Below are 11,411 nucleotides of genomic sequence, written 5' to 3'. Positions count from 1 at the left end.
CTAGATTGGGCTGGCAGGGGAAATCTTTCTTTCCCTCTGATGTCATGTTCCTGGCGGTTAGGATGATCCCGCACCTTGAGCCCAATCATGCTCTGGGACGATCACTCTTTTTCCTCAGTAGTAAGATTAATTAGTTTAGAAGCTTAGCCTACCTACGAAGTAATCTTAAACTAGTTTGAGCTTTGCGGGTGGTGCTGGGTAACGCTCAGGTCCCTTTGCCTGTCCCAGATCTAGATTCGGAAGCAGTAAACTTTATAAAGCCAATTGGAGGAATTACTAATGGTAAAGTCTGTTCTAAATATTATTATTTATTATTTTATAGTAATTCCATTAATAAAAATTCCTGTCTGTTGTCTCCGCCAGTCTCCAATTTCTTTCCCAGCTCTATAGAACGGAAAATATTAGGGGTCTTGATTAGTGAGAGCCTGGGTTATGCCGTGGTAATTTCGTTCTCTTTATAAACAACTTAAACACTCTAGTTCTCGCGTATCTTGACCTTTGGGCTTCATAGCCGCTCCGGGAAAAGTCAATCAAGCTTTACCGGACCAGCCGAGTACTCAATACGCCTGTATACCAACTGAAGAAGAAGCTCATGCGTCGGATTCGATTAGAAAATGAAATGAAAGATCTATATATGGCGGCTGTTTTTATCGCCCTCGCCCTAAAACAGCAGCTAAGGCAAGGCACGGTTGAAGCAAAGACGGGGACAGCGGTTAAAGTAGGTATAACCTTCTTTAAAGTCGAGGCTCTTCGACTAACGGAAATCTTAGCCCGTTTACATGAGGACAGCCAGACCCCCAATGACCCCAGCAGGAACAACGGCGACTGGGATGATCAAGCCGTCAGCGACAGATCCTAACCCTGATGCGCCGTTATTCGATGAAGACGCCCCGGTACTTTCCGGCGTGGCCTCCGCACCAAAGTCTTCTGTGTTAATGCCGCGGGTGGCGCAACCAACGCCGATGTAAGAGGTCGTCACATCAGGAGGGCAAAGAATTGTCACACCGGTCCTAGGGGCATCCGAGTTAACAACTTCAATATTTTGTGAATAGGGCTTAAGGACCGAAAGAATATGTAGATTTAACTGAAATGATCGAATCGCTGTGGGCCTGGCAAAAGTTCAAAAGGAAGGGTGGGTGGGACATACGCAACCATGCTTGTCCCAAACAAGCAGGCGCAGTCGCTAAAGTTGGTCATAGGGTCGCAGGTCTTCTTCACGCTGGTATGCATAGCGTCCGAGCAAGCCTCATAGCTCCTGTTCTTTCTGTCAGGTATGAAACGCTCACAAATCTCACACTCGTGTATTAGAATAACGGGAAGAACATACGAGAGTAGCTCAGCCTCAGTATTGCATTTTGAGAAGAAATTAGCCAACCTAGCGTCTGCGAAGTTCGCCGAGAGCCCGGCGAGGGCAAGGCAGAGCTGGAGTTTCATCGTTGAGAAATTAGGGGTGCTGTCGAAGACAGCATTTCAAGAATAACAACGGACAGCCGTGGAAACGGAGGGGCCTTTATATAGCAGGCACAGGATGGCTGGAAATATTGAACCTTTACCCCTGGGTACAAACCCCTAGAACCAGATTGCCTGCCGCAGCTGAGATCTCTTGTCTTTGGAAAAAAATGAGTGACATTCCGAAATCTCACTATTGACATCGATTATCTCCGTGATTTTTTCGCTATATTCGCCAGTGACAGATCTGGCTGCCGCGATTAGATGCCACCTCTCATCCATCGCCCGCTAGTCAGCTTGAGATTCTAATCCCGAATTTGGCCAGCTTCTAAAGCGAACTCGAATCGACCACTTCGTCGAGAGGTCGGCTCGGGGTCGTAACTTTATTCAGACGGACAGGCCTGCAGGGGCTGAGAAACTTGACCAAAGTCAAATCCGCGTTTGCCAATCGTGAAGCCAGGAGTCGAAACAAGGTACGATGCATCTATCTTCAACCGAAGTCCAGCGCGGTATCTAAGGCCATGATTGGTCCACTTGTCGATAAGGGAGATCTTGCGCATGAGACATGCCCTTGCCTCCGCATCAAAGGGGGTCTAGAATGCTCAGCCAGCGGCCCAATTGCCCATTGATGGTTGGACGCCAATCAGGGGAGAATCTTCCCATCCGCGCCACCCCTGCCCGTGGGAGAGGCCGGCCTCCGGAGAGGCACTGAGTGTGGGATTCACTGATGATGACTGCATCTGTTCAGCTATGTTGGGATTCGCTTTCCCCAGCTTGGGCTAATCAAGTGCCGCGCCACAGCTTTCGCCCGGGGGCGAGGGGTCGGTCTAAAACGTAGGGCTGAATGACAGAATGCAGCCGATGGGAATTCTATCCAATACATCAATTGATGCCCCATAAACATCGTTAATCGATCAATCATCATCGTCAGCAGGATCATTGTCCCCGGTCAATTTCGAACAAGATCTTCAATAACACTCGTTAGATATCGAACCGATACTCCACCATTGTCATGGATTGCCCAGATGAAATCTTGTCTCAACGACTGTCGAGCCGCGCGATGTCATCAGGACGAGACGATAACAATCCGGAATCAGTAAAGAAAGTGGGGACTTACAGGAGGAGTAGTGAGCAAGTTCTACATCTCTTATCTAAGAACGAGCTACGAACGGTAGGCTATGAAACACTATAGGGCAAGCGAAGTTACTAACAGTCTCATAGATTAATTGTGCTAGTTCTATTAAGGAGGTCCAAAATTCATTCAAAGACGCGATGTATAAAATCATCCGCAAACATAAGAACGCAGCGGTCTAGCAATTCCAGGCGCCTCATTGTCAACGGAAGTCGGCATTTTTGACAACCGGAAGATCGTAACTGCTACCGACTAACGCCAATCGGGTCAATGAACCGTCAAGGCTACTGTCGTCTTCTTCGCGATATGATGAAGTAGTATTTCTAGCTTTACTGAGCCTTGTTAGAAATGTTTTTAAAATGCCTATGTCGCGCTCACTTTGTAGCGCAACGGTGCGAAAACTCTCCGGCACTTCTGCTGCACAGTGTTGGAACGTAAGTGCGTCAGGAGAAGATTCACGTAGAACACCCCCCTGTCTATTGGCAGGTGCCCTGACTCGGAGTGTCGCCACTTATATGCCTCCAAGGAGTAAGTCAGCTAGATCCGTCCAAGTTCTCGACTTACATCTTCTTTATACCGTATCCAATACATAAGTCTCTAGATGTATCTTTCCATGACTGCCAGCCAATAGGACAAGAATAGCGGAGTAGATTACAATCTATTTAAATGTCTGTTTTCGCTATGGCTGTCTAAATCTAGCTAAGAAGCCAGCAAGTTTTCAAAAGCTCGAGATCCAGCTCGTTCCCTAAAACTCTCGAGGCAGGTTTCTCATTAAAACATGTGCTCTCAGGATCTGTAATCGATGTTGCTTCAGCAACTTCCCACCCTTTCATAAAGAGGCGAGTTGTTGTCCAAAGTTTAAGTGCATCGCTTAGCAGACCTGAGTCAGTACTATTCCCACGTACTGCCTTGAAGAGTGCATTCTGACGAATCTCTTCTTCGAGGCATTTTAGCACACTCTTAAACACATATTTGCCAATCGTGTCGTTCGACAAGACTGAATCCAAACCTATCGCCCATGTTTTTATCGCTTTCCAGCCCGTGCTGTTTTTACCCCATGCAGCACCTACTGCTTCTTTCAAGCTGTAAACGTACTTGAGTCAAGATGGTTTGCCTGGCCAGACCATCCCAGCAAGGGTGGTTGTAGAAACCGCGGGTTTTAATGCCAATGGGCCTGAATCTTACATATGTGACGTATCATGTACTCTACAGTATTACATACACGGAAAAGAATTTTAGGCAGCGTTTCCGCCGATGACGTTGAAGACCACAGAAGAAGGATATTTGGGAGGACTAGAGTTAGCTGCTGGCACGGTTTGGAGGCCTTAGAAGACGTAACATTGTCATTCTTCGTAGGCACTGGCAAGATATTACAGACGATGACAAGAGTTCTCATTGCCAGGAATTGACTTGGTGTTGTGAGAGAAAAACCACTATCATTTACTTTCTTGTCTTTATCTAAGAAGGAGGTAATGGATGTTTGTCATTGAGCCAAGCTGAAGAAACTAGCACTATTATGGAAATGTCCACGATCATACAGCGCTAATGATAAGGTAGGTGGAATTCGGGCAAACCAGTGCATAAGAACCCCAAAATTCTGAAGAATTACATTGGCCTTCGACGTTCTTAGATTCCCACATGCCTGTCCCATACGCGGAGATCTCCACAAGGCCCTCCCGTCCCGCTATTTGGCATTGCAAAACCCCTGATGGCATGCATGTGGGTAATCTTAATTATGCTGCACTACTGAACCGAACCGAACGCGGGGGGTTACTGGAGTTGGGTTATCCAGACATATCGCAACCCGGATGGGGCGGGCCTTACCTTAAACGGTGCAAATAATGGTCTAGATGCAAGGGATGAAAGCAAAAGATCCACGGTTACCCGAAGTATACGATATCCCGAACATTAAATATCTTGACACGCCCGCAATGGGCGAGTATGGTGACATTCGTTTCGCCGTTTATCTGCATCGCTCAGGAGTTGCCAAGAAGCTATTTTCGGATCCGAGCAAACGGAGATGGTTTTGGATAGTCGCATTACCAAATATAGGCTATCAAGTTGATGGTTTTGGGGCCGTGTTGCGCCCTTTTCTCCCGTCTCTCGGTATGCGATTAGTTCAAGCGCCAAACCGTTGACACACTCCATGAAATATCGGGCACCTGTGGTCGAAGGAGGGATACCTGAATGATACTTGATTACAGCTTCTATGGCTTCAGTCACTGGGTTTTTGAAAGTGGCTTACAATACCTAATGCGGGGTATGAAGGTCTCCAAGGCTTCTCTCAAGACTGCGGGGGAAAGTAGGGCCCGTTGCCAGATTCAACTTATTTTCTCCATACGCCGAGACCCCTGCCAGCATTAATTCTTCACTTGGAAGGGACTAGTAGCCGACTGCAACATGATAAGGCGACTATTCTAAATGGAGCCTGATACGAAGTACTTCGTATTGGACCCATTTCGGAAACTCGATTAATTAGCGCGAAGGGAACGAGGATACGCCCTGGAACTTGTGTCAATACGAATTGAGCAGGCATGGGAAAAGATCAGACAACATCTTCTTCAGATAATTTAGCATGTAAAGCGCAGATGTGACGTGAATCCACACTGCAATGCAGCAGAGTCGAATCAACCAACACACGTGGTTACAATCATTGAAATTAATCCGGACTTTCACTGTCTCGCGTGCTCTTTTTCCCTGCGATTGAATGATAACCATTCTTTAAGTTGGATCTTTTGTTCTGGCCATGCCGTTGGCAGAAATGGGCTAGACGATGCGATTGGTTCAGGGAGGCAGTAGCGATCTGTAGGCTTCTGTGGTAATAATATCAAGTTGTTTAAATTCTGGTGTATGGGACATGTCTTTGGGGCTAGGAATGTTCAATGTTGCTCACTGCTCAGTCTGTTTATGCAGCAACACAAGTGTTCGTCACTCATTTCGACACTTGACGACATTCGTTCTTTGAAGAAATAATACCTTTCTTCGTTCACTCCTTCTCCTTATGGTTTCCTCCAAGGCATGGAGCGCCTTCGCCACGGCGCTCCTGGCCGGCTTTCTTCCCTCGGCGCATGCGATGCCGAATCTTCGAATCATGCCCCTCGGTGATTCCATCACGAAAGGAAGTCTTTCATCCGGAACCGTCGGATACCGAGGTCCCCTACGTCAAAAGCTCTTGAACTTGGGACTGAACGAGGACATCTCGGTCGACATGATTGGTTCGATGCGTGATGGCAACATGGCTGATGACGATCACGAGGGTCATAGTGGCAAGATGTTGGCCGACATCAACGAGTATTGGAAGTTGTCTATTGCAGCGAGGCCTAATGTCATTCTTGTGCACGCCGGAACGAACAACATGGATAAGAATATCGATCTCGACATTGCTCCCAACATTATGGCCAGTATCATTGATGGCCTCTTTGAGCACGCGCCTGATGCCACCGTCTTGGTTGCTCCGGTTATATGGGCCAACAATCCCAGGATGCAAGTCAACACCGATCGCTTCAACCCCCAGGTCGAGGCCCTCATTGAATCAAGGCAAAAGCAAGGCAAGCATATCCTCGCCGTGCACATTGACATTAATGTCAGTGATCTAAAGGACGACAAACACCCCAACGATAAGGGCTACAATAAAATGGCCGATGCTTGGCTGCAGTCCATTCTTGAGGCCGACCTTCGGGGATGGTTGAAGGAGCCCGTGAAGCGCAGCTGGAAAGACGTTCCTGGTGCGGGACTCGGCATCCACTCGGAGCGGGAGGAGTCAGGCATGTCCGATTCTCCAGGTCCCAAGGGCAGAGTCTGGGAAAAGGCAGGGCGAATTTTCGAAGGATTCCGGACATGGGAAGATCTCGGAACCATCCGAGGTGCAGTTGAAAACGGATCTCGCGACAAGGTGAGACTTGCTGACCTGAACGGCGATGGCAAGACTGATTACATCATTGCCGACGATGACGGAACTGTCCGCGCCTGGCTTAACAACGGTGGAGGCGCGTGGACTAGTATCGGCAAGATTAACCCGGATTGGAAATCGCTGAAAATCAAGGGTGACATGGTCCGCTTCGCTGATGTCGACAATGACGGAAAAGCAGACCTTATTGCTCTTTACGAAGACGATGGTGCCGCCCGCGTCTGGAAGAATGTGGACAATGGCAAGAAATTCGAAAAGCTAGACGAGAAGTGGGCCACGGGTTTGGCTCCCGGCCACAAGGTGAGCTTTGAGGATATTGATGGTGATGGGTATGCCGATTACTGTGTTGTGTGGGACGGTGGTGCCGTTCTCTGGGCACGCAATAACCACAACAATGGAAAAGATGGCACCATGAACAATTGGGACAGGGGTAAGACGATTGCGACGGGTCCTAGAGGTGTGCCAGACAAGCGGGCGAGAATAGTTGATCTCGATGGCGACGGCAAAGCAGGTACGTTAAAACTGCCCTTGGCCTTGAAAAAAAAAAAAATAACTACTAATATGGGGGAAAAAATGCAACTAGATTACCTGGTTGTGTATGAAGGTGGCGCTGTAGCCATGTGGCGAAACGTTTTCGGCGAGGGCCGCAGCAACGACTGGGAAGACCTCGGCATCGTTGCAGCCGGTGTCCGCGGAGTCACCGGACCCATGATCCGATTCGGCGACATGGATGGCGACGGCATGACCGATTTCCTTGCCGTCAACGACGATGGAAGTATCCGCATGTTTAGAAACTTGGGAATTGTCGGCAGCGAAGACAACAAGGGCGTAAGCATGCGCTTCGCTGATCTTACAGGCGATGGAAAAGCAGATATCATCTCCGTCGACGGTAACGGTCGCGCACGTGCTTGGATCAACCAAGGTCTAGGGTTCTGGGATTCTATTGGCGAGATTGCAACTGGCTTTCCGGATCAGGATCTCTCGGCCTCACGTATCGAGTTTGCTGATGTCAATGGCGATGGTAAGGCCGACTACCTTATCATTTATGGTGGTGGTGCTGTCAAGGCGTACCTCAACAACGGTAATCTCCCGAGCATGCCTGAGGGTAAGCGAATCTGGCAAGAAGGCTTCGAAATCTCACCTGGTGTCGGCGAGCCCGGCCGAAAGGTGCATTTTGCTGATCTCAACGGCGACGGATATGACGATTTCCTCATCATCTACGATGGTGGTGCTGTCAAGTGCTGGCTCAATAACAAAAACATTCCGCCCAAGAACGGTGAACGCATCTGGAGCGAAGGCGAAGAGATTGCCACTGGTGTGGGCGAGCCGGGCAGCAAGGTCCGATTTGCAGATCTTACTGGTGACGGCAAAGCAGAGTACATTGTGCAATACTTGGGCGGCGCAGCCAGGGCCTATCGAAATCTGGGTAGAATCCCCGGTCCCCAGAAGCAGAAATGGGCCGACATGGGTCTTGTTGCTCTCGGCGTCAATCCCCAAGGACCTGTCCGCTACGCAGACATCAACGGTGACGGAAAAGCCGACTACCTTGTCCGGTTCGGCGACGGCACCGTAAATGCCTACATCAACTCCAACAAGTGGGAATTTGTCGAGGCACCCGAGCCAGGCGGCGACACCAACTTCCCTACGCCGGGTGACGACAGGTCCTGGCGCGATATCCCATGCACTGACGACGCCGCAAACGATGCTCTCACAGATGCCGCTGGAAAGTGGAAGGGCGTCAAGGCCGACAAAGCGTGGCAGGATGCCATCGCCGGTTGGAAGAAAAACATCACCGACAAGAACTATAAATACGGCTTCCCCGAATCCATCGCCAACTTCTTCAACGAGCCTCCAAACATGGAATGCGATGAACTCGCAGAGAATAACGGTTGCCACGGAGGCACCTATTTGAAATGTGAGGATGACAAGGGAGAAGCCGGCCCAGCCTCCTCGTTTATTCTAAATTCTTTCATGAGACTTGAATCCGTAAGTTGCCCAGATTACCCCGGTACCCAACCCCAACCACTAAGTCGACATCACAGTTACTCTGGAACCAATTTACGTCAGCCGAAAGGGCCAGAAACAACGCCAAGGCCAACATGGGCGTCTTTGCTTCAACCTTTGCGCCAGTGAAAAAGTCCGACCTACCAATCAACGTTCTCCTCGACATTGTAACCATCGGCTACGCGTCCTTTGCTGCGCCGACTTGGGGAAAAGTAGTCAAGCAAATGGACTGGGCGCGAAACAACGGCGGCAACTTTGACACGCTCAAGGACTTTACCAACGGCATGGTGACACAGGGAATCACGCTGACAAAGGACATTCTTTCGTCGAGACAAAGCGATTTTGACACGACCAAATCTCTCGACTTCCGCGTCAACGCCATGGTCGAGGTATACCTCGATTCCATTAGTGATTTTGCCGCCCACGTCTTTAGCGGGAAGGACGAGGGCATCACGCTCCTAAGCGACATTATCGCCGATGGCAAGATGATTTCTGCCGAGTTGGACACTATTTCCGTCGATGAGAACGTTGATGACATTGAAAAGTCGCTGTACGCTCAGTTGATTCCGATGGCGTGGAGGCACTCGAACAGGGACTTGAACCCCTTGTACGTACCTTATCCCCGTCCAAGAGAATGAAGAGTGCTGTTGGAAGAGAATATTAACGAAAAGTCACAGCATTATCGATACTCAACTCAGCTGCAAGGATGCCCCCAACGACGAAATCGTCAAGATGCGCATGAGCGAGAGTGCGCAGAAAACCGAGATGGTCTGCGACAAGGCGAACGACCGGGCGTACTATCTAGTTGCATCCGAGGACCCCAATAACAACTGCTGGGATAGAACCAGCGGTTTCAATCCCGGAAGAGGGTGCAAAGCGTTCCCGAAATTGCCAGGCACCGAGGCATTCGGCAGCATTTGGGGAAACGTCAAGAGAGAGGACATTGTTTTCGGGTACGTATCGAGATGTCCCTAGATGAAGCTGACTATCACCAATACTAAACAACCAACAAAACAGGTCTTTGGCGACGTACAAGGCAAATGGTGGCAAGAATGTGGACAGGGACACCCATTGGTACTCGATGAGTGACGATGACTGGGATGGGATCTTTGAGAGCATCTTGGACAACGATATTCAGGCCCCCTGGGTCTTTAATCTTCCTATTTGTACCATGACGGATGCTGTCACGATTTCTCTTGCCTATCGAAGCAGTGGAAGGAAGTATCACTTCCCCTGTCCTTTGAGGATTGGCGACGAAACACCATGAGTAATGGGAAGATCGTCTACGATGTATCTATAGTTACCAACACTTGCAAATATATTTGCTAACCTGAGGGCACGCGAACTTGGACCTATATCACAACAGTTTATGGGTATTTGAGCCTGTCGAGCATCGGGGATCGAGTCTGCAAGAGGCTCTTCGAATTGGAGGAAGGGATCTTCGCCAATCCGCTACAAATACTGCAGATTGATGTGTCGGGGAAGGATGTTGTCGCCTTCACGACGGAGATGCTCGGTCCTAACCAAGCAGGGACCGGCTTGCAGCAACCATACCAAACTCCGAGTTATCATTTCTTGAGAATAGTCATCCGTCCTCTTGGCGCAGTGGTGAGAAGGGGGGGTATGGTATGGAAGCAGACGAGTCGTCAACTGTGAGGCAGGCCCGAGAAAATCAGTTCGGTCCGTCTCTGTGTGTGTGTGCTGTGTGGCATACAGGGCGTGTTCAAGCCAAACACGAGGCCGTATGTACTGCTTGATGTGTCAACTATCGATTTAGCCAGCAATAATCGCCTCAGAAATATGGTTGGTCGGATTTGACCCTTGGATGTTATCTTACTAAGTGGCAAAGTATGTGTCTATGTATCCTTTAGTAGAACTCTAACCCTTGATCCTGGTGGGCGGCCGATCGAATCGTCACCTAGATGGGCCTCGTTTGGAGACTTCAGGCTTTAACTGGCCTCCGCGTGCCGTATGTCTGAGCGCCAACAGCGGGAGGACTAGGTGATTGCTGCATGAAGTTAATTACACGAGCGAATTTTAGCGGAGCACCGGCAGCAGGCGCCTGTGGGGGGCGCACCTAAAACGGAGTGAAATCCGGGGAGAAACGCCTCTAGAAAGCCAGGAAAGGGGAAGCTAGAGGCCCGGATGGCTTGGTAGAGCCATCGGCCATATCATAACTATAATAAACCCCTGTTTCCGGGTGCACTCGTCGAGAACACTTGAACTACCAGGGAAATTGCGAAATCCTTCTGTTACCGACAGCCATTTTAGGGTGCATGTACGTTCGCCACCATGCCATCCAACACTTCAAGTCCGCTTACACGAGATAGGGGCAAGCTCCGTTCCTGATACCACTTACTGCAAGGGGACGCACCGGGCATGCGGGAGTATAATGAGCTAGTGCACCACAATCGAGCCACCCGCGTCATCCTAAATCCTATTCACAATTTCCGAAAACGTCTGAGGGCTCGCTCCTTGGCAATGTTAATGTTGAACATATTTTCCCGGTTCAACAGGTGGAGAATTACTGATCTTCGCATTGCTCCACCCAGACGGTCGTCTTTGATAAATAGATCGATGTGGTAGTGGCAAAAGTTCCACCCTTGCCCAGGGCAATGCGAAGACATGAAGAGTACAACAGTCCAAAAACTACCACGCATGCCCCTAAACAGGTCGACCACTGTCACATCGAGCGTCTGCCAAGCCTGGCGAGGCAGTTTACTTGATCCATCCTTGGAAAAGTGGGGGGTAGCCAACCTAACCAACCCCTCCATGTCGATAAAGGCACAAGGTTAAGCCGGCGCGCGGGGAGAGCCATTTTCGTCTACGACGAGCAGGTATCAACAGGGAGTAGGTAGCATGTAAATACATACACTCCGCGTATTTCGGCAACAAAGATCCACGACATAGACCTTAGTG

At 49.5% G+C, this 11,411-nt stretch overlaps 2 protein-coding genes across 2 annotated transcripts; one reads left to right on the top strand and one right to left on the bottom strand.

The window, feature by feature from the left end:
* Positions 1–775: 775 nt before the first annotated feature.
* On the bottom strand, positions 776–1,434 carry SAPIO_CDS1937 (uncharacterized protein; the record flags this gene model as incomplete). The annotated part of the gene is made up of 3 exons (XM_016785098.1): positions 776–1,010; positions 1,148–1,255; positions 1,328–1,434. The coding sequence occupies 3 exons, from the start codon at positions 1,432–1,434 to the stop codon at positions 776–778; spliced, it is 450 nt and encodes a 149-aa protein (XP_016645395.1).
* Positions 1,435–5,582: 4,148 nt separating this feature from the next.
* On the top strand, positions 5,583–9,759 carry SAPIO_CDS1936 (uncharacterized protein; the record flags this gene model as incomplete). The annotated part of the gene is made up of 5 exons (XM_016785097.1): positions 5,583–6,999; positions 7,072–8,474; positions 8,531–9,099; positions 9,191–9,445; positions 9,510–9,759. 5 exons carry the CDS (start codon positions 5,583–5,585, stop codon positions 9,757–9,759), a joined length of 3,894 nt encoding a protein of 1,297 aa, XP_016645394.1.
* Between the last annotated feature and the right edge of the window lie 1,652 nt (positions 9,760–11,411).

This window comes from Scedosporium apiospermum (assembly GCF_000732125.1).
Source record: "Scedosporium apiospermum strain IHEM 14462 chromosome Unknown SEQ_SAPIO_0077, whole genome shotgun sequence".
NCBI classification, from domain to species: Eukaryota; Fungi; Ascomycota; class Sordariomycetes; order Microascales; family Microascaceae; genus Scedosporium; species Scedosporium apiospermum.
This window is presented reverse-complemented; position numbering and strand designations above follow the sequence as displayed.